The sequence below is a fragment of the Gopherus evgoodei genome, unplaced genomic scaffold (genome assembly GCF_007399415.2).
Source record: "Gopherus evgoodei ecotype Sinaloan lineage unplaced genomic scaffold, rGopEvg1_v1.p scaffold_76_arrow_ctg1, whole genome shotgun sequence".
Taxonomy (NCBI): Eukaryota; Metazoa; Chordata; order Testudines; family Testudinidae; genus Gopherus; species Gopherus evgoodei.
This window is the reverse complement of record NW_022060097.1, coordinates 1-23357: the sequence shown is the minus strand read 5'-3', so window position 1 is coordinate 23357 and position 23357 is coordinate 1. Positions and strand designations below refer to the sequence as shown.

Here is a 23357-nt window from a genome sequence, read left to right as displayed (position 1 = left end):
CCGCTGAGGGGACTCACTGGCATCAGCTGGCTGTCAATCAGCGTCTCCCAGACGATCTTCCCCGGGTCCAGCGGCACCGAACAATCCGCGCCCCCAAACCCGTCACCACAGATGCAGAGACCCAGACTCTGGGGGGCAGGAGCGGGAGGGTAAGACGGGTACACCCCCCCCCGCCTAGGGCCTGCGCTGACTCCGCCTCCTCCCCCCACATGCTTCGCCCAACCCTGGACTCCGCCCCGCTATGGACCCCCAGCAGAGTCCCCCAGCCTTCCCCCTTCGCCTCCCCCTTCATGTTCCCGTCCCTCCTCAGTGCAACCCGTACCTGTGCCCCCCATAACAGCCTCCCTGCCCTGCCCCCATCTCAGTCCCCTGCCCACCCCACCCCAAGCATCTCTTATGCCAGCCCCCTGCCCCCCTCATCAGTTCCCCTGTCCCAGGCCCCTCCCATGCCAGCCCGTGATGAAATGGGAATGTTCTTAATGTTTGCTTTGAATACGGTGTTGGTGCCTCAGTGTCCCCATGGCAGTTCTTAATATCTAGGTGGTGGGATAAGGGGGTGTGGTTGCTGCAGAGCAAAGGGCCAGTGCACCTAGATGCCTGACACTGTCTCCTGGCAACTGATGGCCTGGGCCCCCCCTCTGCAAAGGTGCCAGCTGAAGGTGTTGGAGACAAAGGGATCAGGTGACCTCCTGGCCCGGGAAAGGGGCTGAGCAGAGAGGAGGGGCTGGGGGGGGGGGGTTGTAAGTCTGGAGCTGGCTGGGGATGAGGAGTGAAGTGCAGACGTGGGGGTCTGGCTCACTGCCCCCCAGAATGGACCCGGACGAGGGGTCCCGTTCGCTGTACCTACAAGCTCTGTGTTAGACCCTGTTCCTGTCATCGAATAAACCTCTGTGTTACTGGCTGGCTGAGAGTCACGTCTGACTGCGAAGTGGGGGGGTGCAGGACCCTGTGGCCCCCCCCGGACCCCGCTGGGGTGGACTCGCTGTGGGAAGCACACGGAGGGCAGAGGATGCTGAATGCTCCAAGGAGAGACCCAGGAGGTGAAGCTGTGGGAGCTTCTGGCCCTGAACAAGTCTGCTCCAAGGGAGAGGAGGCTCCCCAAAGTCCTGCCTGGCTTTGTGGGGTGCAGTTCCAGAGCATCGCTCGGGGACCCCGTGACACCCCTTGCCCCCCGTCAGTCCCTCTCCATTCCAGGCCCCTGCCCCCCCATCAGTCCCCCCCCGTCCCAGGCCCCTCCCATGCCAGTCCCCTGCCCCCCGTCAGACCCTCCCCATCCCAGGCCCCTCCCATGCCAGTCCCCTGCCCTCCCTAGTTCCCCCGTCCCAGGCCCCTCCCATGCCTGCCCCTTGCCCACCCCATCACTCACCGTGTTGCAGACGCCCTGGCCGGCGTGGGCGGAGCAGTTCCCAGGGCAGACCCGCAGCTGGCAGTGGGGTCCGGCGTAGCCCCCCCGGCACATGCAGCGCCCACCCCAGCACTCCTGGGTGGGCCGGCAGCCGGGCTGGCAGCGATGCACCACAAAGGTGGCATTGAATCCTGAGGCCTCGCTAGAGTTTGCCTCGTAGTACAGAACCAGCAGCCCTGGGGGGGGGAGGGTGTTAGAGAGGTCTGTACCCCCCACCTGTGCATGGCCAGGGGAGGTGGGGGGGTGTCTCTGTCACCCCCCAGTCCACCCTGTGCCCAGCTGGGAACCAGGAGGGATGGTGTGGCCCCTCTGTGATGCAGTTCTCAACATTTTCTCTGAATACTCTGTGCCTCAGTTTCCCCTGCGTTACTCCAGTCCCTAGGCGGCGGGATCAGGGGGTTGATCGGTGCAGCGACCCCCAGAGGCAGGTGTGGCTGCAACTGGCTGCCTGGGCACAGAGACCGGCTGACACTGTAGCCTGGCTCCTGATGGCCGGAGCCTGTCCCCAGTGGCGTAGCCAGGAAAGGACATTTCAGTGCCCATGGCTCCCAGCACCTGCCCCCACCCCACACCAGGGCCCGACTTCCCCTGGGGATCTCCTCTGGGGCCACCAAAGTGCTCACCTGCCTCCCTCCTGCTGGCGGATTGGGGGGCCCCCAGGAAAGTGGGTGCAGGAGCGCTGGGCGGGTGCACGGAACCAGGGCTGTGGGGTGGGGCTGGAGCAGAGCCGAGGCTGTGGGGTGGGGCTGGATGCTAATGGATGGGTCATGGCCCACACAGGCCCACCTGTGGCTGCGCCCTTGGCCTGTCCCCTGCAAAGCCAGCCGGGGGGTGGGAGGGGAACCCAGGGGACCTGCTGACCCAGGAAAGGGACAAAGGCCGAGGGGGCTACAGGGGGTGGGAGGCTGGGCTGGGGGAAAAGACGGTTACTCACCTTTGTAACTGTTGTTCTTCGAGATGTGTTGCTCACATCCATTCCAGTTAGGTGTGCGCGCCGCGCGTGCACGTTCGTCGGAAACTTTTTTACCCTAGCAACTCAGTGGGCCGGCAGGTCGTCCCCTAGAGTGGCGCCGCCATGGCGCCCAATATATATCCCTGCCGGCCCGCCCGCTCCTCAGTTCCTTCTTGCCGGCTACTCCGACAGTGGGGAAGGAGGGCGGGTGTGGAATGGATGTGAGCAACACATCTCGAAGAACAACAGTTACAAAGGTGAGTAACCGTCTTTTCTTCTTCGAGTGATTGCTCACATCCATTCCAGTTAGGTGACTCCCAAGCCATACCTAGGCGGTGGGGTCGGAGTGAGAAGTCGCGGCCCGGAGCACCGCAGTTCCGAAGGCCGCATCCTCCCTCGACTGCTGGACCAGGGTGTAGTGGGAAGCAAAAGTGTGGACCGATGACCAGGTCGCTGCCCGACAGATTTCCTGGATGGGCACACGGGCTAGGAAAGCCAGCGATGACGCCTGCGCCCTGGTAGAATGCGCAGTCACACGGCCCGCAGGGACATGGGCCAAGTCATAACAAGTCCTGATACAGGACGTAACCCAAGAGGATATCCTCTGGGAGGAGATAGGAAGACCTTTCATACGATCTGCTACCGCCACGAAAAGCTGGGGGGATTTTCGGAAGGGCTTAGTCCTGTCTATGTAGAACGCGAGAGCCCTACGGACATCCAGCGAGTGGAGCTGCTGCTCCCTGCCTGAGGAGTGAGGTTTTGGGAAAAAAACCGGAAGGAAAATCTCTTGGTTGACATGGAAGGCTGAGACCACCTTGGGCAGAAAAGCAGGGTGTGGTCTCAGCTGCACCTTGTCCTTGTGGAAGACCGTATATGGGGGGTCTACCACAAGAGCTCGGAGCTCCGACACCCGTCTAGCTGAGGTGACAGCCACTAGAAAGGCAGTTTTCCAAGAGAGGTAGAGCAGGGAGCAAGTAGCTAACGGCTCAAAGGGGGGCCCCATGAGTCGGGACAACACCAGGTTAAGATCCCAGGTGGGAGCAGGGGGACGGACGTTAGGGAATAAACGTTCCAGCCCTTTAAGGAATCTCGACACCGTCGGGTGAGAAAAAACGGAGCGACCGTCCGCACCCGGGTGAAAGGTGGAGATAGCAGCTAGGTGGACTCGCAACGACGATAAGGCCAGACCTTGCCCTTTGAGGGACAAAACGTAGTCTAATATTTCGGAAACCGAAACTTCCATAGGGCGGAGATTTCTCTCTACGCACCAACAGGAGAAGCGCTTCCATTTCGCTGAATACGTGGCTCTTGTGGACGGTTTCCTGCTACTCAAGAGCACCTCTCTCACAGGCGTGGAGCATCGCAGCTCTGGGCCAGTCAGCCACGCAGGAGCCACGCCGCTAGGTGCAGCGACTGCAGGTCTGGGTGACAAAGGGTCCCGTGGTCCTGGGTAATCAGGTCCGGATGAAGGGGCAGGGGAACTGGGTCGGCTATGGCCAAGTCCAGCAGCATGGTGTACCAGTGCTGCCTGGGCCACGCCGGGGCTACCATGATCACGAGCGCCTTGCCCCTGCGCACCTTCAGGAGGACCTTGTGGACCAGAGGGAACGGGGGAAATGCATAGTACAGGTGGGTCGACCACCGGATGAGGAAGGCGTCCCCTATCGACCCCGGTTCCCTGCCCTGAAAGGAGCAGAATGCTGGGCACTTCCTGTTCCCCCTGGACGCAAAGAGGTCCACCCGGGGATAACCCCACCTCCGGAAAATGGAGAGAGCGACATCCGGGCGAAGGGACCACTCGTGTGACAGGAAGGATCTGCTCAATCGATCCGCCAGAGTGTTCCGTACTCCAGGGAGGAAGGAAGCCCTGAGGTGAACGGAGTGGGCTACGCAAAAGTCCCAGAGACGTATCGCCTCGTGGCACAGGGAGGAGGACCTGGTGCCGCCCTGCTTGTTGATATAGTACATCGTCGTCGTGTTGTCCGTAAACACGGCGACACAACGACCCTGAAGCTGATGACAAAACGCTTGACAAGCAAGGCGGACCGCTCTCAACTCCCGTATGTTGATGTGGAGCCCCACCTCCTCCTGGGACCACAGGCCCTGTGTCCGCAGGGTCCCCAGGTGGGCCCCCCAGCCCAGATCTGAGGCATCCGTTGTCAGGGATACCGATGGCTGAGAGGGGTGAAAGGGAAGACCCGCACATAACACGGACTGGTCCAACCACCAGCCGAGAGAGTCCAAGACCTTCTGGGGGATTGTGACTAACATGTCTAAAGGTTGCCTTTGCGGCCTGTAACGGCTGATAAGCCACAGCTGGAGAGGCCTCATGTGGAGCCGAGCGTAGCCGGTCACAAAAGTGCACGCTGCCATGTGGCCTAACAGGGTTAGACATGTCCTTACTGACGTCAACGGGGCTGACCGCAAACGCTGAACGATCGCCGCCATGGTCTGGAACCGTTGCAGAGGCAGCGAGGCCCTGCCCATCGTGGCGTCCAAGACCGCCCCGATAAATTCCACCTTTTGCGTGGGCCTCAGAGTGGATTTGTCTGTGTTTATCAGGAGGCCCAGACTTGCAAATACGGCGGTGATCAGGCGGACATGGCTGCTGACCTGCTGCTCCGACGTGCCCCGAATCAACCAGTCGTCCAGATAAGGGAACACGTGGACACGGTTGCGTCGAAGATGCGCCACGACAACTGCCATGCATTTTGTAAACACCCTTGGGGCCGTGGACAGGCCGAAAGGGAGGACTGCAAACTGATAATGAAGAGCCCCCACAACGAAGCGGAGAAAGCGTCTGTGGCGCGGCCAAATGGCAATATGAAAATACGCGTCCTGCATGTCGAGGGCGGCGTACCAGTCTCCCGGATCCAGGGATGGAATAATGGTCCCCAGGGATACCATGCGGAACTTCAACTTCACGAGGTATTTGTTGAGTTCTCGCAGGTCGAGGATAGGCCTGAGGCCCCCCTTGGCCTTGGGGATCAGAAAGTAGCGGGAATAAAACCCCTTGCCTTTCTCGTTTTCCGGAACCGCCTCTATGGCTCCTTTGCTGAGGAGCGTCTGCACCTCCTGTCGAAGGAATTGCTCGTGAGAGGGGTCCCTGAAGAGGGACGAGGAAGGAGGGCGGGAAGGAGGAAACGAAACAAACTGCAGGCGGTATCCCGTCCGCACCAGGTTTAAGACCCAGCGGTCCGATGTTATTTGGGACCACGCCGGGAGGAAAAACGAAAGGCGGTTTGAAAACGGGGGGAAAGGATCCATAGGGGAAACTGCTACAGCGCCCTCGGGCGCACCTTCAAAATGAAGGCTTAGGACCAGGCGGGGGTTTCGAGGAGCCTTGGTTCTGCCCCCCTTGGTTCCCAGACTGCCTGCGCCTGCCGTTCCTGCCGCGGCGCCTGTAAGGGTCCTGCCGCTGGCGGAACTGGGAAAACGGCCTACGGTACGGCTGCTGCTGTGGCCTAAAGGGTCTACGCTGCGTCACGGGGGTGTGCATCCCGAGGGACCGCGCAATGACCCGGTTGTCCTTCAGACTCTTGAGTCTGGGGTCTGTCTTTTCCGAAAACAGGCCCTGGCCTTCGAAAGGAAGGTCCTGTATCGTGTGCTGGAGCTCTGGCGGAAGGCCGGAAACCTGCAGCCAGGAGATGCGACGCATCGTAACTCCCGACGCGAGGGTACGGGCAGCCGAGTCCGCAGCGTCCAAGGATGCTTGTAAGGCCGTGCGCGCGACCTTTTTGCCCTCGTCCAGGATGGCCGTAAACTCCTGGCGAGCATCCTGTGGCAGCAGCTCTTTAAATTTGTCCACTGCCACCCAGGAGTTAAAAGCGTACCTGCTCAGCAGGGCCTGCTGATTAGAGACCCTGAGCTGCAGGGCCCCAGCCGAATATACCTTACGGCCAAGGAGGTCCATCCGCCTGGCCTCTCTGGATTTGGGGGCCGGAGCCTCCTGGCCGTGACGCTCCCTATCGTTCACCGACTGCACCACCAGTGAACCGGGAGTCGGGTGAACGTGCAAGTATTCATACCCCTTGGAAGGGGCCATGTACTTTCTCTCGACTCCTTTCGCTGTCGGAGGGATGGAGGCCGGGGACTGCCAGATAGTATTGGCATTGGCCTGAATGGTCCGTACAAAGGGCAGGGCGACCCTGGTGGGAGCATCCGAAGAGAGGATGGTAACAATCGGGTCCTCTATCTCCGAGACCTCCTCTGCCTGCAGACTCAGGTTTTGGGCCACCCGCCTGAGGAGGTCCTGGTGCGCCCTGAGATCCAGCGGGGGGGGACTGTTGGAGGAGGTACCCGCCACCGCCTCATCCGGGGAGGAGGATGAGGAGACCCCAGGCACGATAGTGTCCAACTGAGGGTCTTCCTCAGCCCTCGCCTCTACCTCCGGAGCCACAGCGGAGTCCTGCTGTTTGGACCCTTCCTCCGCCTCCGGGGAGGGAGGGGGGCGAGACAAGGAGGCTTCAGGGGCCCTACGCTCCGCATTCGCCGGTGTGGGAGGGAGCTGCTGGGGGCCCTGGGCCTGATGGTATGCCCAGGGTGTCCAGAATCCCCACTGTGGTGGGCCTTGGTCTTCCAGCGGCGGATCCCCGAAGAGCGCCGCCTGCCGGTCGGTGCCGAGCGCATACGCACTGTCCGCCTGCGAAGATACGGACGGCTGTCTCGAGGGCCACGGCGGGGCCGACCCCGGATGGTACGGGCCGGCGCGGGTCGGCACGGAGGATCGTCTCGGTGCCGGGGACCGGTGCCGGGAGTCGTATCGGTGCCGGGATCGGGACCGGGACCGGGATCTGTCACGGTGCCGGGATCCTGATCGGTACCGGGTGTCGCTTCGGTAGCGGGACCTGCCACCGGCTCGGTGCCGGGAGGTCGACCGGGACCTACCACCGGCTCGGCGCCGGGAGGTCGACCGAGACCGGGACCGGGACCTGCCACCATCTCGGTGCCGGGAGGTCGACCGGGACCTACCACCGGCTCGGCGCCGGGAGGTCGACCGAGACCGGGACCTGCCACCAGCTCGGTGCCGGGAGGTCGACCGGTGCGGCGAGTAGCGATGGGACCTGCTCCTGGAGTCGCGGTGCCGGTGACGCCGACTGGAGCTTGACCGCGACCGTCCGGAGGTCGACCGTTGCCGCGAGTGCGACCGGTGCCGCTGAGGGGAGCGGTGCCGGGACTGCGAGTGGCGTCGGGATCTGGAGCGCCCAAGACGTCGGGACCTGGATGGCGAACGACTGTCTCTGGGCGGCGCCGACATCATGGGCTTGCCCCTGGACACGACCCGCACCGGAGGTACCGGGGGTGGCAGCCGAGTGGGCTCCGTCAGGGCAATAAGGTCCCGAGCCGAGGCGAAGGTCTCCGGTGTTGACGGGACCACTATCTCAACCCCAGATCTCATGGGGGAGCTCGGCGGCACCGGACTCAACGGACCCGCCAGGCCCGGAGTCAACGGTGCTGACGGTGCCGGCGGTGCCGCGGCCGATGTCGAGGCCGGGCGCTCAAGCCGGGTCTGCCTGGCCGGAGTAGCAGACTTCGACGGCCTAGGCTGTGATTCCGGTGCCGGAGAAGGTCGGTGCCGAGGAGTCTTCTCGGTGCCGGAGCGATCCGGTGCCGGTGCCGAGACCACGGTCCGCGAAGTCGACGGGTCAAGTGCCGCCTCCATTAGGAGAGTTCGGAGCCTCTGATCTCTCTCCTTTTTTGTCCTCGGCTTGAAAGCCTTACAGATGCGGCACTTGTCAGACCTGTGCGATTCCCCGAGGCACTTCAGGCACGCTTCGTGGGGATCGCTGGTGGGCATGGGCTTCTTGCAGGCCGCACACTGCTTGAAGCCCGGCGAAACAGGCATGAGCCTGGCGCCGGGTGCCGGGAAGGGCTAAGCCCCCGGCCAAGAACTATTTAACAACTATTGACTAAACTATTTACTTAACAACACTAATTAACACTATATAGAACTAGAGATAAGCGATTGAAAACTAGGAGAGCTAGGGACGTGGAGGACAGCTAAGCCGCGCTCCACAGTTCCAACGACCGACACGGCGGTAAGAAGGAACTGAGGAGCGGGCGGGCCGGCAGGGGTATATATAGAGCGCCATGGCGGCGCCACTCTAGGGGGCGACCTGCCGGCCCACTGGAGTTGCTAGGGTAAAAAAGTTTCCGACGAACGTGCACGCGCGGCGCGCACACCTAACTGGAATGGATGTGAGCAATCACTCGAAGAAGAACTGGTCAGTCTCCTGGCATGGGACTGGTGGTGTCTGGGTCTCCCCCAGATGGACTTTGCTGTGGGTCCCTGGTCCCTGCGCTCACAAGCTCTGTTCTATGCAGGGTCCCCCACGACTAATAACCCAACAGGGTAACTCACTGGCTGGGAGTCGCTGGGGGGGGGCAGGGCCCTTTGGGGGCGTGTGAAGCTCCCCAGGGCCCCGTCCAGGGGGACTCGCTGCAGGGGGGCCCGGGGTGAGCAGGGGACTGAACACTCCGAGGTCGGACCCAGGAGGCCCCAAAGCCGAGCAGGCTCCTGGCCCTGGTGACAGGTGCCCTGTGGGAGACGTTGCCCCAGAGTCCGGCCTGGCTTCACCCGGAGCCGTGAGATCCCCCAGCCTGGGGTCCCAGGACACCCCCAACCCCGTGCTATGCCCAAGACCCCGGGAGGCCCGAGCTGCCCCCCCCATGCTGGCAGCACCCACCTGACGTGGCCTCCACGGTGAGAGGCTGTGCACGGCCCTGCCCGCAAAAGGCGCTGATGAGGGTCCGGTCGGCCTGGATCTCCCCACTGTCCAGGAAGGCCGGCAGCCCGTCGAAGGCGTAGGCGTAGCTGTGCTAGGGGGCAGGCGGAGATGGGACCCCTGGGCTGGCTGCTCCCCCCAGCACCCCACGCGGCCCGGGCCCTGCTCCCCCGCTCTACAGCACGCGGCCTGGGCCCTGCTCCCCCTCCACCCCCACGGCACCCGGCCCGGGCCCTGCTCCCCCTCTCCAGCACCAGGCCCAGGCTCTGCTTCTCTCCCCATGCTGCACCTGGCCTGGGATCTGCTTCCCCCCTCTTCTGGCACGTGAGACGGGCCCTGCTCCCCCCTGCCCCCCCCACAGCACCCGGCCCAGGCTCTTCTCCCCCTCCCGGGCTCTGTTCCCCCCATGACAGCTGCCACCACAGGACCTAGACCCTGGTACCCCGTCAGACCCCTCCCATAGCACCCAACCTGGACCCCACTCTGCCCCCCATGGTCAGATCCTGCTCCACCCCCCACCACGGACCCTGCTCCCCACAATGCCCCCCTAGCCCGCCCCACTCACCATGCAGGGGGTGCTGAGGTCGGGCTGCAGGGTCAGGCTGATGGTGGGGCAGGGCTGGGCAGGCGGGCAGGGTTCCAGGCCAGGCGAGACCGACAGCACCCACACGCAGTGGGCCAGGTCCCCAGGCACACCCCCCGCCCGCCGGGAGCCCAAGGACCCCGAACCTGAGAGGTTGGCCAGCAGCGAGCGCCCCTCACACGCCCGGTAGCAGGTGCCCATGTTCCTGGAGAGAAGAGAGCATCAGCATTGGGAGTGGGGCCCACATAGGGGTCCTGTCCCGAACACAGGGCGCTCATGCGGATTCCACATGAGCAAGTGCGGGGGGGGTTACTTCTCAGGGGAGGGGCAGTGTACTCCTCGGGGGCAGCGGGGGGTCTCTGGGGAGCGGGGGGAGGTCTCACCTGGGGTCCCCATCTTACCTGGAAGTGTGGCCCCTGCATCGGGGAATGGGGTGTGATGGGGTGGGAATGTTTTTAATGTTTTCTCTGATGACTGTGTTTGCCTCAGTTTCCCCTTGTCACGGAGCCCCAGGCGGGGGGCTCTCACGGCTCCGGGTGAAGCCAGGCCGGACTCTGGGGCAGCGTCTCCCACAGGGCACCTGGCACCAGGGCCAGGAGCCTGCTCAGCTTTAGGGCCTCCTGGGTCCGACCTCAGAGCGTTCAGCCCCCTGCTCACCCCCGGCCCCCTCCCCCACAGCGAGTCCCCCTGGACGGAGCCCCTGGGGAGCCTCACGCCCCCAAAGGGCCCCCCCAGCCAGCAGCAACTCCCAGCCAGTGAGTGACCCTGACGGGTTATTCGTCATGGGGGACCCAGCGCAGAACAGAGCTTGTGGGCACAGTGACCAGGGACCCGCAGCAAAGTCGGTCTGGGGGGTGGGGGGGACCCAGAGCCTAGTGCCCTTGTCCCCCCCCAAACAGGAGACTGACCCGCTTCCAGCTGCCTAGCCCCAGACGCATCATTTGCCCCCAGCCCTCCTCCTGTCTTTGTCTCGCTTCCTGGGTGAAATGTCACCTGGTCACATCCCCCTCCTGGGTCTCAGAGGCCAAAGGGCATCGGCCATCACTTACTACCCCCGAGGGTCTCAGCAAGTCACACACCCGTCTCCCCCGCACCTGGCCACTGGTGCGGTACACAGGGAAACTGAGGCACACACCATATTCATGCAGCACAGACTCACATACAACATAACAAGGGAAAACACCACTTCTATCACTCAAGTACCAAGTGGGGGATCAGGGTGTGCAATGGTTGCGGAGACTCCTGGAGGGCAGGTGCGATGCCCACGGGCTGCAGAGACCGGCTGACACTGATGGGCCCCGACCTCCCCTCCAAGGGTGTTGGAGAACAGAGACCAGGTCACCAGTTTCCTCCGAAAAGAGGCAAAGGCTGGAGAGGGGCGGCTATGCGTGACTGAGGCCGGGCAGCTGGACGCGGGTCAGTCTCCTCCTGGTTTGGGACTCGGGGGGGGGGGGGGGGGCCGGGCCCTTTGGGGGCGTGTGAAGCTCCCCAGGGGCCCGTTCAGGGGAACTCGCTGTGGGGGGGCCCGGGGTGAGCAGGGGGCCGAACGCTCCGAGATCGGACCCAGGACGCCCCGAAGCCGAGCAGGTTTCCGGCTTTGGTGACAGGTACCCTGCACGGAGACGCTGTCCCAGTCCTGCCTGGCTTCACCCGGAGAAACAAGAGCTCCCAGCCTGGGGGTCTCGGGAGGGTAGGAGTCTCACCTGGGGTCCCTGTACCCAGCACTGCAGCGCTGGCAGTGCGGCCGGTTGGTGGTGGGATGGGGTCTGTGACGAAGTGGGAATGTTCTTAATGTATTCTCTGAATACTGTGTGGGTGCCTCAGTTTCCCCTATGCCTTTCTCAAGGATCTAGGTGGTGGGATCAGGGGGTGTGATTGGTGCAGAGCCCGAGAGGGCCGGTGTGATGGTGTCTGCACAGAGAATGGCTGACCCCCCAGTCTCCCGCTGGCCTGAGCCCCTTCCCAGCAAGGTGCCAGCAGAAGGTGTTGGAGAAAAGACGGTTACTCACCTTTGTAACTGTTGTTCTTCGAGATGTGTTGCTCATATCCATTCCAGTTAGGTGTACGCGCCGCGCGTGCACATTCGTCGGAAAACTTTTACCCTAGCAACTCAGTGGGCCGGCAGGTCGCCCCCTAGAGTGGCGCCACCATGGCGCTCCATATATACTCCTGCCGGCCCACCCGCTCCTCAGTTCCTTCTTGCCGGCTACTCCGACAGTGGGGAAGGAGGGCGGGTGCGGAATGGATATGAGCAACACATCTCGAAGAACAACAGTTACAAAGGTGAGTAACCGTCTTTTCTTCTTCGAGTGATTGCTCACATCCATTCCAGTTAGGTGAATCCCAAGCCTTACAAAGGCGGTGGGGTCGGAGTGAAATATGGCAGAATAAAACTGCCGAGCCAGAGGCTACAGCCTCCCTTGACTGCTGAACCAGGGCATACTGCGAAGCAAAGGTAAGGACCGAGGACCAATGGAGCTTCGCGACAGGTCTCGTGGGTAGAAACACGAGCCAGCAAGGCGGCAGATGAAGCCTGAGCCCTGGTAGAATGCACGGTGATGTGGCTTGGTGAAATATGAGCCAAATCAGAACAAGTGGGGATGTCCGCCATCACCCAAGATGAGATCCTCTGAGAGGAAAACAAGCAAGCCCTCCCTTTGGCCCGCTACCGGGGCAGAGCTGGGGCACCTTAGGAAATGATTCTGTCAGCACAACTAATGCGAGCACTCCACAGATGTCCAAGGAGTGCAAAGGTTATGCCCATTGCGTTGAGCTGTGGGTAACATGAAAGGCCAAAACACCTTAGGGAGGAAAGCCGGGTGCGGTCACAACTGCACCTTGTCTTTGTGGAACCTTCGTAAGAGCTCTGATCTCAGAGACCCGTCTGGCCAAGACTAGGTTGAGGCCCCAGGGCGGGGCTGGGCGGCGCACCCGAGGGTGCAAGCGCTCCAAGCCCTTGAGGGACCTCGAACCCATAGAGCGTGGGACACTGAACGTCCATCTTAGCCTGCTGGAAGGTAGGGACGGCTGCTGAGCGTATCCTCAGCGATGATACCGCCAGATCCTGCCGCTGAAGGCCAGAGGCAGGCCAGATAGAGGGGATCGAGACCTCAGCAGGAGCAAGATCGAGCGTACTGCAGCTGTAAAGGAAACGCTTCCACCTGGCTCGGTACGTTGACCAGGTGGAAGGCTGCCTGTCACCCCAACTCAGGTACGCAGGAGCCACCGTGAGGCGAAGAGGCTGCAGGTCCGAGTGACGAAGCCTGTCATTGCCCTGAGTGATGAGGTCTGGGCTGACAGGCCGAGCAACGTGGTATGTCAGTGCTGCCTGGACCACTCTGGAGTGATCATGATGACGCACGCTCCGCCCCTGCGGAATTTGAGCAGGACGTAACGAACCAGTGGGAACAGCGGGAAGGCATAATGCAGTTGGCCGTTCCACGGTATCAGGAATGCGTCCAAGATCGATTCCGAGGAGAGACCTTGGAAGGAGCAGGACACCTGGCATTTCCTGCACTCGCGGTGAGCGAACAGGTCTGTGTGAGGAACCATTTCCACTTCCGGAAAGCGGGACGCCTCACATGGGGCAGAGTGATGACTCGTAAGACAGGAAAGACCTGCTGAGTCAAAGAGATAAGACGTTCCGAACGCCTGGGAGAAAGGACGTCGCCAGCTCCATCGAGCGGGCCATGCAAAAGACCCGGAAATGGATGGCCTCCTGACAAAAAAGGGGGGAGGACTATGTCCCCCCTGAATGCTTATGAAGCACCTGGCCATTGTGTTGGCTGTAAACACCGAGATACAACGGCCTCGCAGCTGCCGCTGGAACCCCTGGCACGCCAGGCGGACTACTCTGATTTTTGGGGCATTAATGAGGAATGCCAGCTCTCTAGAAGACCGAAGGCCTTAAGCTCGGAGGTGACCATGAGCACTCGAGCAGAGAGATGATGCGTCCGCCGTCAGGGGCAGTGAGGGCTGGGGCGGATGAAACCGCATCCTGTCCACACCAAGGAGGGGGTTAGCCACCACTCTAGGGAGCCTAAGGCGTTCGAGGGAACGGTGACTACCATGACCATTGGCTCCCTGTCCAAGCGGTACGCCGAGGTGGGCCAGACTTGGAGAGGACGGAGGCGGAGCTTGGCGTGTTTGGTTACAAACTTGCGGGCAACCATGGACCCAGGAGACTGAGACAAGAACGAGCTGAGGTCGTTGGGAAAGCCTTCAGACCTCAGATGATTGATGCCATCGCCTAAAACCGCAGTTGCGATAAGCAGGCTCCGGCTAGGTAGGAGACCAAGATAGCCCCTAGGAAGCCCAACCTCTGCGTGGGAACCAGAGTGGATTGCTCTATAGTAATCATCAGGCCTTGATCTGTGAATAAGACCGTGACGATGCCCACGGCTGAGTGGGTTGTGTGTCAGAGTCTCCTCGGATAAGCGAATCGTCCCAATACGGAAAAACGCATATCCGACATAGCTACGGTAGGCGGCGACTATGGCCGTAAACCGGGAGTATTCACCGCTGGCTATAAAGCGGAGGCATCTCCCATGCGGAGGGAAGATGGCATTGCAAAAGTACGCGTCCTTCCTATCCAGGGCGGCATAGTAGCCCCCCGGAGGCAAGGATGGAATAATGGTTCCCAGGGATACCATGCAGAACTTCAACCTTATCCCAAACCGGTTGAGTCCATGCAGGACCAGGAAGGTCTGACCTGTGGTCGAGTGGGGGACTAGGGCATAACGGGAGTAAAACCGCTAGCCCCTTTTGTCCGCTGAAGGGGGACAGGGCTGGAGCAATTTTAAGGTGGTACCTATGCTCCATCGTGCGCAGGACCCAGCGACCTAAAAGTAACTGGGGCCATGCCAGGAGAAAGCGGGATCAGGATCCCGTCCTGCGACTGGTACACCGCCCTCCGGTGAACCTTGGAAGGTCCGTCTTTGGTCCCAGTGGTAATTGCGAGGGACCTCGACTTTGGCTTTTTAGGGGGCCTGACGTTTGTCTGCGACCACCTTGGCCTTGCCGTTTTCCAGAGTTCTGCCTCTGGCTAGGCACAGAGTATGGCGGCTGGGGCCATAAAGGCCTGCGTTTGGTCGCAGGCGTATACATGCTGAGACGCATTAGGACCCTATTGTCCAGCAGGCTTCGCAGTCTGGGGCTGTCTCTGCCGCGAAGATGCCTTTACCAACAAAGGGTAAATCCTTTCCCCCGTCCTCCAAGACGGCAGCGAACTCTAGGTGGGAGGTTCGAGGGAGAAACTCCTCCACCCAGGTGCTATAAGTATCGCAGCTAAGCAAGGCTTGTTGCTTCGCACCCCAGAGGTGCAGGGCCCCTGCAGAGTACACCTTGCATTCGCCAAGGCTCTTTCCGCTTCGGGGCTGGCGCCCGCTGGCCATGATATCAGGATCGTGGTCCTGAGCATAAAATCCGCGCATATGGGGTGACACGGATGCGTGTCCGGACGGCCATGGAGGTACTAAAAGAGGGCACGGGCCGAGTCCCTGACTCACTCGGACCTTGCCCAACTCGGCACCGGGGACCGGCATCGGGAGGCGTATCGGTACCTGGAACGAGATCCAGACCCGCAACCAGAACGGTGTCGGGAGGTCGACCGAGATCTCGAGGCTCGGAGAAGAGCTACAGGAGTCAAGGTACCTGCCCCGGTGCCAGATGTCGGAACGGTGCCGATAGCGGGTCGGCGAACGGGATACCGACCGGTGCAGTGAGTGTGACCCGTACCGAGGAAAACAGTACCGGGACTGCCAGTGGTGTCCGGTGTGCCGACAGGACTTGGCGCGTCTGCGGGACCGTGATCATGGACGGTGCCGCTCTGCTGTACTGACAGGGGACAGTCCCTTGAAGAGACTGTATTACCCGTACCGGCGGTGCCCGGGTCAGGCAGCACTGACTCCGTCATGGCACTGAGAGCCCTCGCCGTTGGTAACATCTCCGGCGCGCAGGGAACAGCAGGCTCAACCACAGTGCGTACTGGGGAGCTGTCAGGCACCGGATTCGACGGCCCTCGTGGGGCCGGGATCCATGGTACCGAGGTCATCAGAGCTTCGGTAGGTGCCGGTGCCGGGAGAACCGAGTTAGATAAGCCGTCTGGCTGGGGTGCCGTCAGCACTGAAGCAGCGGGAGTAATACGCTCAACCACGGCGCGTGCCGGGGAGCCGTCGGACACCGGATTCTACGGCCCTTGCGGGACCGGGATCGACGGTGCCGAAGCAGGTGTCGGTGCCGGGCGATCCGACTTAGACTAGCCCTCTGGCCGCGGTGCCGTGGGCACGGAAGCAGCCGGAGAAGTAGCTCGACCACGGCGCGCGCCAGGGAGCTGTCAGGCACCGGATACTATGGCCCTTGCGGGACCGGGATCGACGGTGCCGACGTCATCGGTGCCGCAGCAGGTGTCGGTGCCGGGCGATCCGACGTAGACGAGCTCTGGCTGCGGTGCCGTTGGCACGGAAGCAGCCGGAGCAATACGCTCAACCACGGCGCGTGCCGGGGAGCCGTCAGGCACCGGATACTATGGCCCTTGCGGGACCGGGATCGACGGTGCCGACGTCATCGGTGCCGCAGCAGGTGTCGGTGCCGGGCGATCCGACGTAGACGAGCTCTGGCTGCGGTGCCGTTGGCACGGAAGCAGCCGGAGCAATACGCTCAACCACGGCGCGTGCCGGGGAGCCGTCAGGCACCGGATTCTACGGCCCGTGTGGGACCGGGATCGACGGTGCCGACGCCATCGGTGCCGCAGCAGGTGTCGGTGCCGGGCGATCCGACGTAGACGAGCCCTCAGGCTGCGGTGCCGTTGGCACGGAAGCAGCCGGAGCAAACGCTCAACCACGGCGCGTGCCGGGGAGCCGTCAGGCACCGGATTCCACGGCCCTTGTGGGACCGGGATCGACGGTGACGACGTCATCGGTGCCGTAGCAGGCGTCGGCGCCGGGCGATCCGACTAGACGAGCTCTCTGGCTGCGGTGCCGCTGGCACGGAAGCAGCAGGAGCAATACGCTCAACCACGGCGCGTGCCGGGGAGCCGTCAGGCACCGGATTCTACGGCCCTTATGGGACCGGGATCGACGGTGACGACGTCATCGGTGCCGTAGTAGGTGTCAGCGCATGGCGATCCGACTAGACGAGCTCTCTGGCTGCGGTGCCGCTGGCACGGAAGCAGCAGGAGCAATACGCTCAACCACGGCGCGTGCCGGGGAGCCGTCAGGCACCGGATTCTACGGCCCTCGTGGGACCGGGATCGACGGTGCCGACGTCGTCGGCGCCGGGCGAGCCATCTTAGACGAGCTGTCTAGCTGTGGTGCAGCTGACACAGAAGCAGCAGGAGCAGTAAGCTCTACCACGGCGCGAGCCGGGGAGCTGCCAGGCACCGGATTCCCTGGTCCTGGGGGACTGGAATCGACGGAGCCGAAGTCATCGGTGCCTCTGCAGGCCGGATAACGCAACTGAGGCGAGCTCTCTGGCTGCGATGCAGGTGGCACGGAAGTAGCGGGAGCAGGGGGCTCAACCACGGCGCGTGCCGGGGAGCCGCCAGGCACCAGCAGGAATCGTAGACTCTCTCGACCTCGGAAGAAGAGAATGGTGCCGAGTCGACATCGGTGCCGGCGACGGTCGGTGCCGGAAGGCCTTGGTGGTACCGGCGGGGTCCGGTGCCGAGGAGGCGCTTCTGCCCGCCGCTTGAACATCGCTCCGCGCCCAAGGTGGAGGGGCAAGTGAAAGTCCCGCACCTTTTTGTTCTCGGCTTAAAAGCCTTGCAAATGGGGCACTTATCTGTCAAGTGTGATTCTTCAAACAGGAGTCATGTAGATCTCTCTTCGGCCGCGGCTTCTGGTAAGCCGGGCCCCTTTTGAAAATCTGGTGAGCCATGCATGGCTCCGGCACTGGGCTCATGGAAGGGCTACTTCCTGAACCCCGCTAACTAAACTAACCATGTTAGCAAAGGAAAAACGTATAACCATACAAATATATATATATAAAAGGGTTATAACTGCATAATTATATACGAGAAAACGAGTAGCTAGGGAAGTGGAGGTCAGCTAAGCCGCGCTCCACTGTTCCAACGACCGACACGGGCGGTAAGAAGGAACTGAGGAGCGGGTGGGCCGGCAAGGGTATATATGGAGCGCCATGGTGGCGCCACTCTAGGGGGCGACCTGCCGGCCCACTGAGTTGCTAGGGTAAAAGTTTTCCGACGAATGTGCACGCGCGGCGCGTACACCTAACTGGAATGGATATGAGCAATCACTCGAAGAAGAACAAAGAGATCAGGTGACCTCCTGGCCCGGAGCGGGACAAGCCCAGAGGAGGGGCTGGAGGGGGTGAGTTGAGAGCTGGCTGGGGAGACGGGGGGAGGCCCAGACCTGGGGTCTGGCCTACCTGGCCCCAAGACGGAGCTGACTGAGGGGTCCCATTCGCTGTACCTACAAGCTCTGTTTTAGACCCTGTTCCTGTCGTCGAATAAACCTCTGTGTTACTGGCTGGCTGAGAGTCACGTCTGACTGCGAAGTGGGGGGGTGCAGGACCCTGTGGCCCCCCCAGGACCCCGCTGGGGGGGACTCGCTGTGGGAAGCACACGGAGGGCAGAAGATGCTGAATGCTCCAAGGAGAGGCCCAGGAGGTGAAGCAGTGGGAGCTTCCTGCCCTGAACAAGTCTGCTCCAAGGGAGAGGAGGCTCCCCAAAGTCCTGCCTGGCTTTGTGGGGAGCAGTTCCCGAGCATCGCCCGGTGACTCCATGACAGGGTCTCTGGGGGACAGGGTGTCTCTGGGGGACAGGAGGAATTGGGGGATCTCAGGGGAGGGATCTCACCTTTGGTCCCAATAGAACCCAGCGGCGCAGCGCTCACAGTACGGCCCCTCAGCAAGTTGGGGTGCTGGGGGAGCAGGAGGAAGAGGGGGTGTCTGGGGGAGTGGGGGGGCTCTGGCGGTCTCACCTGGGGTCCCAATAGAATCCAGTGGCACAGCACTCACAGTACGGCCCCTCGGGGGGAGTTGGGGTGTCAGGGGAGCAGGAGGAAGAGGGGGTGTCAGGAGGGTTGGGGGGCTCTGGGGGTCTCACCTGGGGTCCCCATAGAACCCGGCAGCGCAGCGCTCGCAGTGGGGTCCCTCGGCAGGGGGGGCGCAGTAGCAGGCCCCCGTGGCCCCGTGGCAGTGGCCCAGCTCGGGCAGGCCGTGCCCGTTGCACTCACATGCCTGGCACCCAGCCGGGCTCGTGGCGTCGCCGAAGCTGCCGGGCCGGCAGAGGTGGCAGTGCTCGCCGTGGGTCCAATCTGCAGAGAGGGGGGCAGAGTTAGCGGGGGGAGAGTTGGGGATGTGGAAGGGGCGTAGGGAGAGTGCAGGGCCCAAGCAGAAGGATGGGGCCATATGGGGTGCAGGGGGCTCCAGGGGAGGGGGGGGTGCAGGGGCCCTGGGAGGATGTGGGGGCCGTGGGGTTTGCAGGGGGCCCTGGGGGCGAGTTCAGGAGCCACAGGATGTGCAGGGAGGCTATGGGGGAATGCGGGGTCTGTGGGGCTTGCAGGGGGCCCTGGGGGGTGAGTGCAGGGGCCACAGAAGGCGCCGGGGGGCTATGGGGGATGCGGGGGCCATGGGGTTTGCAGGCGGCCCTGGGGGGGGGGGAGTGCAGGAGCCACAGGATGTGCAGGGGGGCTATGGGGGGATGCAGGGGCCATGGGGTTTCCAGGCGGCCCGGGGGGGGGAGTGCAGGGGCCACAGGAGGTGCAGGGGGGCTATGGGGGGATGCGGGGGCCGTGGGGTTTGCAGGCAGCCCTGGGGGGGAGTGCAGGGGCCACAGGAGGCGCAGGGGGGCTATGGGGGGATGCGGGGGCTGTGGGGTTTGCAGGCAGCCCTAGGGGGGTGAGTGCAGGGGCCACAGGAGGCGCAGGGGGGCTATAGGGGGATGCGGGGGCCGTGGGGTTTGCAGGCGGCCCTGGGGGGGGAGTGCAGGGGCCACAGGAGGCGCAGGGGGGCTATGGGGGGATGCGGGGGCTGTGGGGTTTGCAGGCGGCCCTAGGGGGGTGAGTGCAGGGGCCACAGGAGGCGCAGGGGGGCTGTGGGGGGATGCGGGGGCTGTGGGGTTTACCAGGGGCCCTGGAGGAGAGTGCAGGGGCCATGGGAGGCGCAGGGGGGATACTGGGGGCCGCGAGGCACAGGGGGGCAATGGCGAGATGTGGTGCTATAGGGTTTGCAGGGGCCACGGGAGGCACAGGGTGTTTATGGGGGGGACTCACCCTGGCACTCATCGCACACCCCGGGCTCCCCGGCCTCGCAGCTGCTGTGGAAGTGGCAGCCACAATCCACGCTGCACTGGGCCCCCCCCGCACTGCCGTTGCCCCCGGCACCCAGCCCCGACGTCCAGCCCAGGTCGCACTCGCACGTGTAGTCGGGGGGACCGCTGCACCGCCCATGCCCGCACTCCTCGTAGCACCTGGGGAGACGCCGGAGTGGGGTGGGGGTGGAGGCAGGACAGCCAGCGCCCCCCAAGCCCCTTGAATCCCAGCCCCCCCAGCCCTGCACCACCCCTTCTCAGATCCCAACACCTCCCAGCCCCCTCAAATCCCAGCCCTGCACCACCCCTTCCCAGACCCCCCGAATCCCAGCACCCCCCAGCCCTGCACCACCCCTTCCCAGACCCCCTGAATCCCAGCACCCCCCAGCCCTGCACCACCCCTTCCCAGACCCCCCGAATCCCAGCACCCTCCAGCCCTGCACCACCCCTTCCCAGACTCCCCGAATCCCAGCACCCCCCAGCCCTGCACCACCCCTTCCCAGACCCCCTGAATCCCAGCACCCCCCAGCCCTGCACCACCCCTTCCCAGACCCCCCGAATCCCAGCACCCTCCAGCCCTGCACCACTGCTTCCCAGACCCCCCAAATCCCAGCACCCCCCAGCCCTGCACCACTGCTTCCCAGACCCCCCAAATCCCAGCACCCCCCAGCCCTGCACCACCCCTTCCCAGACCCCTCCTAATCCCAGCCCTACACCACCCCTTCCCAGACCCCCTGAATCCCAGCACACTCCAGCCCTGCACCACCCCTTCTCAGATCCCAACACCTCCCAGCCCCCTCAAATCCCAGCCCTGCACCACCCCTTCCCAGACCCCCCGAATCCCAGCACACTCCAGCCCTGCACCACCCCTTCCCAGACTCCCCGAATCCCAGCACCCCCCAGCCCTGCACCACCCCTTCCCAGACCCCCCGAATCCCAGCACCCTCCAGCCCTGCACCACTGCTTCCCAGACCCCCCAAATCCCAGCACCCCCCAGCCCTGCACCACCCCTTCCCAGACCCCCCAAATCCCAGCACCCCCCAGCCCTGCACCACCCCTTCCCAGACCCCTCCTAATCCCAGCCCTACACCACCCCTTCCCAGACCCCCTGAATCCCAGCACGCCCCAGCCCTGCACCACCCCTTCCCAGACCCCCCGAATCCCAGCACCCTCCAGCCCTGCACCACTGCTTCCCAGACCCCCCGAATCCCAGCACCCTCCAGCCCTGCACCACTGCTTCCCAGACCCCCCAAATCCCAGCACCCCCCAGCCCTGCACCACCCCTTCCCAGACCCCTCCTAATCCCAGCCCTACACCACCCCTTCCCAGACCCCCCGAATCCCAGCACCCTCCAGCCCTGCACCACCCCTTCCCAGACCCCCTGAATCCCAGCACGCCCCAGCCCTGCACCACCCCTTCCCAGACCCCCTGAATCCCAGCACCCCCCAGCCCTGCACCACCCCTTCCCAGACCCCCTGAATCCCAGCACCCCCCAGCCCTGCACCACCCCTTCCCAGACCCCCCCGAATCCCAGCACCCTCCAGCCCTGCACCACTGCTTCCCAGACCCCCCGAATCCCAGCACCCTCCAGCCCTGCACCACCCCTTCCCAGACCCCCTGAATCCCAGCACCCCCCAGCCCTGCACCACCCCTTCCCAGACCCCCTGAATCCCAGCACCCCCCAGCCCTGCACCACCCCTTCCCAGACCCCCCCGAATCCCAGCACCCTCCAGCCCTGCACCACTGCTTCCCAGACCCCCCAAATCCCAGCATCCCCCAGCCCTGCACCACCCCCTTCCCAGACCCCCCCTGAATCCCAGCACCCCCAGCCCTCCCAAATCCCAGCCCCCCAGCCCTGCACCACCCCTTCCCAGACCCCCCCGAATCCCAGCACCCCCAGCCCCACCCCGCCCCGTTCCCCCAGCCTCACGTCTGGTTGCAGTGGCTGGTGCCGTCGCCGGCGTAGCCACGCTGGCAGCGGCACTCGTAGGCCTGGGGCGTGTTGCGGCAGCTGGCGAAGGGGTGGCAGCGAGCCAGGCCCAGCCGGCACTCGTCCACGTCGGGGCACTGCCCGTAGGACCAGGTGGCTGGCTGGGCGGGGGGCAGCCCATGGCTCTCCCACAGCACCACCGAGCAGTTGGGAAAGCCGCCCACGCCGGAGAAATCACCCTGCAGGCAGCTGGGGGGGAAGGCGGGGAGTCACAGCAGAGATGGGGCAGCAACACCACCCCCCCGAGCCAGCCGGTCCCTGCCCTGGGGCCAGGTGGGAGCCAGCACCCCCCAGAGGGGACAGGCCCCTGCCCCACTCTCCACCCCCCAAGCCAGCCAGTCCTGCCCTGGGGCCAGGTGGGAGCCAGCGCCCCCCAGAGGGGACAGGCCCCTGCCCCACTCTCCGCCCCCCAAGCCAGCCAGTCCTGCCCTGGGGCCAGGTGGGAGCCAGCGCCCCCCAGAGGGGACAGGCCCCTGCCCCACTCTCCGCCCCCCAAGCCAGCCAGTCCTGCCCTGGGGCCAGGTGGAAGCCGGCGCCCCCTAGAGGGAACGGCCCCGGTCCCATTTCCACCCCCGAGCCAGCCAGTCCCGCCCTGGGGCCAGGTGGGAGCCAGCACCCCCTAGAGGGGATGGGCCCCTGCCCCATTCCCGCCCCCCTGAGCCAGTCAGTCCTGCCCTGGGGCCAGGGGGGAGCCGGCGCCCCCTAAAGGGGATGGGCCCCGTGCCCCATTCCCTGCCCCCCTGAGCCAGCCAGTCCCTGCCCTGGGGCCGGGTGGGAGCCAGCGCCCCCTAGAGGGGATGGGCCCCGTGCCCCATTCCCGCCCCCCTGAGCCAGTCAGTCCTGCCCTGGGGCCATGTGGAAGCCGGCACCCCCCTAGAGGGAAAGGCCCCGTGCCCCATTCCCGGCCCCCTGAGCCAGCCAGTTCCACCCCCTGGGCCCGAGTGGGAGCCGGCACCCCAGAGGGGACAGGCCCCTGCCCCATTCCCTGCCCCCCTGAGCCAGCCAGTCCCGCCCTGGGGCGAAGTGGAAGCCGGCGCCCCCTAGAGGGAACGGCCCCGACCCCCAGCCCGTTACCTGCCCAGCGTGGGGTTGTCCGTGTTCCCGCACCAGCCGCACTCGAAGTGCTGCAGACAGTCCTGGCAGGTGTTGAACCGGGCACAGTCCAGGCACTGGGGCACTGAATGGACACTGGGGGCAGGAGAGATGAGTCAGCTCCCCCCACTCGGCCCTACCCGCTCCCAGAGACGGAGAGAACCTGGGAGTCCTGGCTCCCAGCCACCCGCTCGGTCCCACCCCCTCTCAGAGCTGGAGAGACCCCGGGTGTCCCCAAGCCCCTCACCCGTCGTACCGGCCCCGGCAGTCCCCGCATGGGCGCTTGGCCGGGCAGACCCCTGGGGTCCCCGCACCCCTCACCTGTCGTACCAGCTCCGGC

The 23357-nt window shown here is 64.0% G+C and overlaps 1 protein-coding gene across 1 annotated transcript in view; it reads right to left on the bottom strand.

The window, feature by feature from the left end:
- The window catches only part of MEGF8 (multiple EGF like domains 8), a gene marked incomplete at its 5' end in the record, with an annotated part of 48686 nt that extends 25369 nt beyond the window's left edge, over positions 1 to 23317 (bottom strand). Inside the window, 9 exons of the mRNA XM_030547920.1 lie at positions 18 to 128; positions 1367 to 1581; positions 9044 to 9176; positions 9648 to 9870; positions 18730 to 18940; positions 19898 to 20094; positions 21866 to 22114; positions 23000 to 23113; positions 23265 to 23317. Coding sequence (XP_030403780.1) covers positions 18 to 128; positions 1367 to 1581; positions 9044 to 9176; positions 9648 to 9870; positions 18730 to 18940; positions 19898 to 20094; positions 21866 to 22114; positions 23000 to 23113; positions 23265 to 23317 — 1506 coding nt within the window. The remainder of the gene's footprint in view (positions 1 to 17; positions 129 to 1366; positions 1582 to 9043; positions 9177 to 9647; positions 9871 to 18729; positions 18941 to 19897; positions 20095 to 21865; positions 22115 to 22999; positions 23114 to 23264) is intronic.
- Positions 23318 to 23357: the final 40 nt, after the last annotated feature.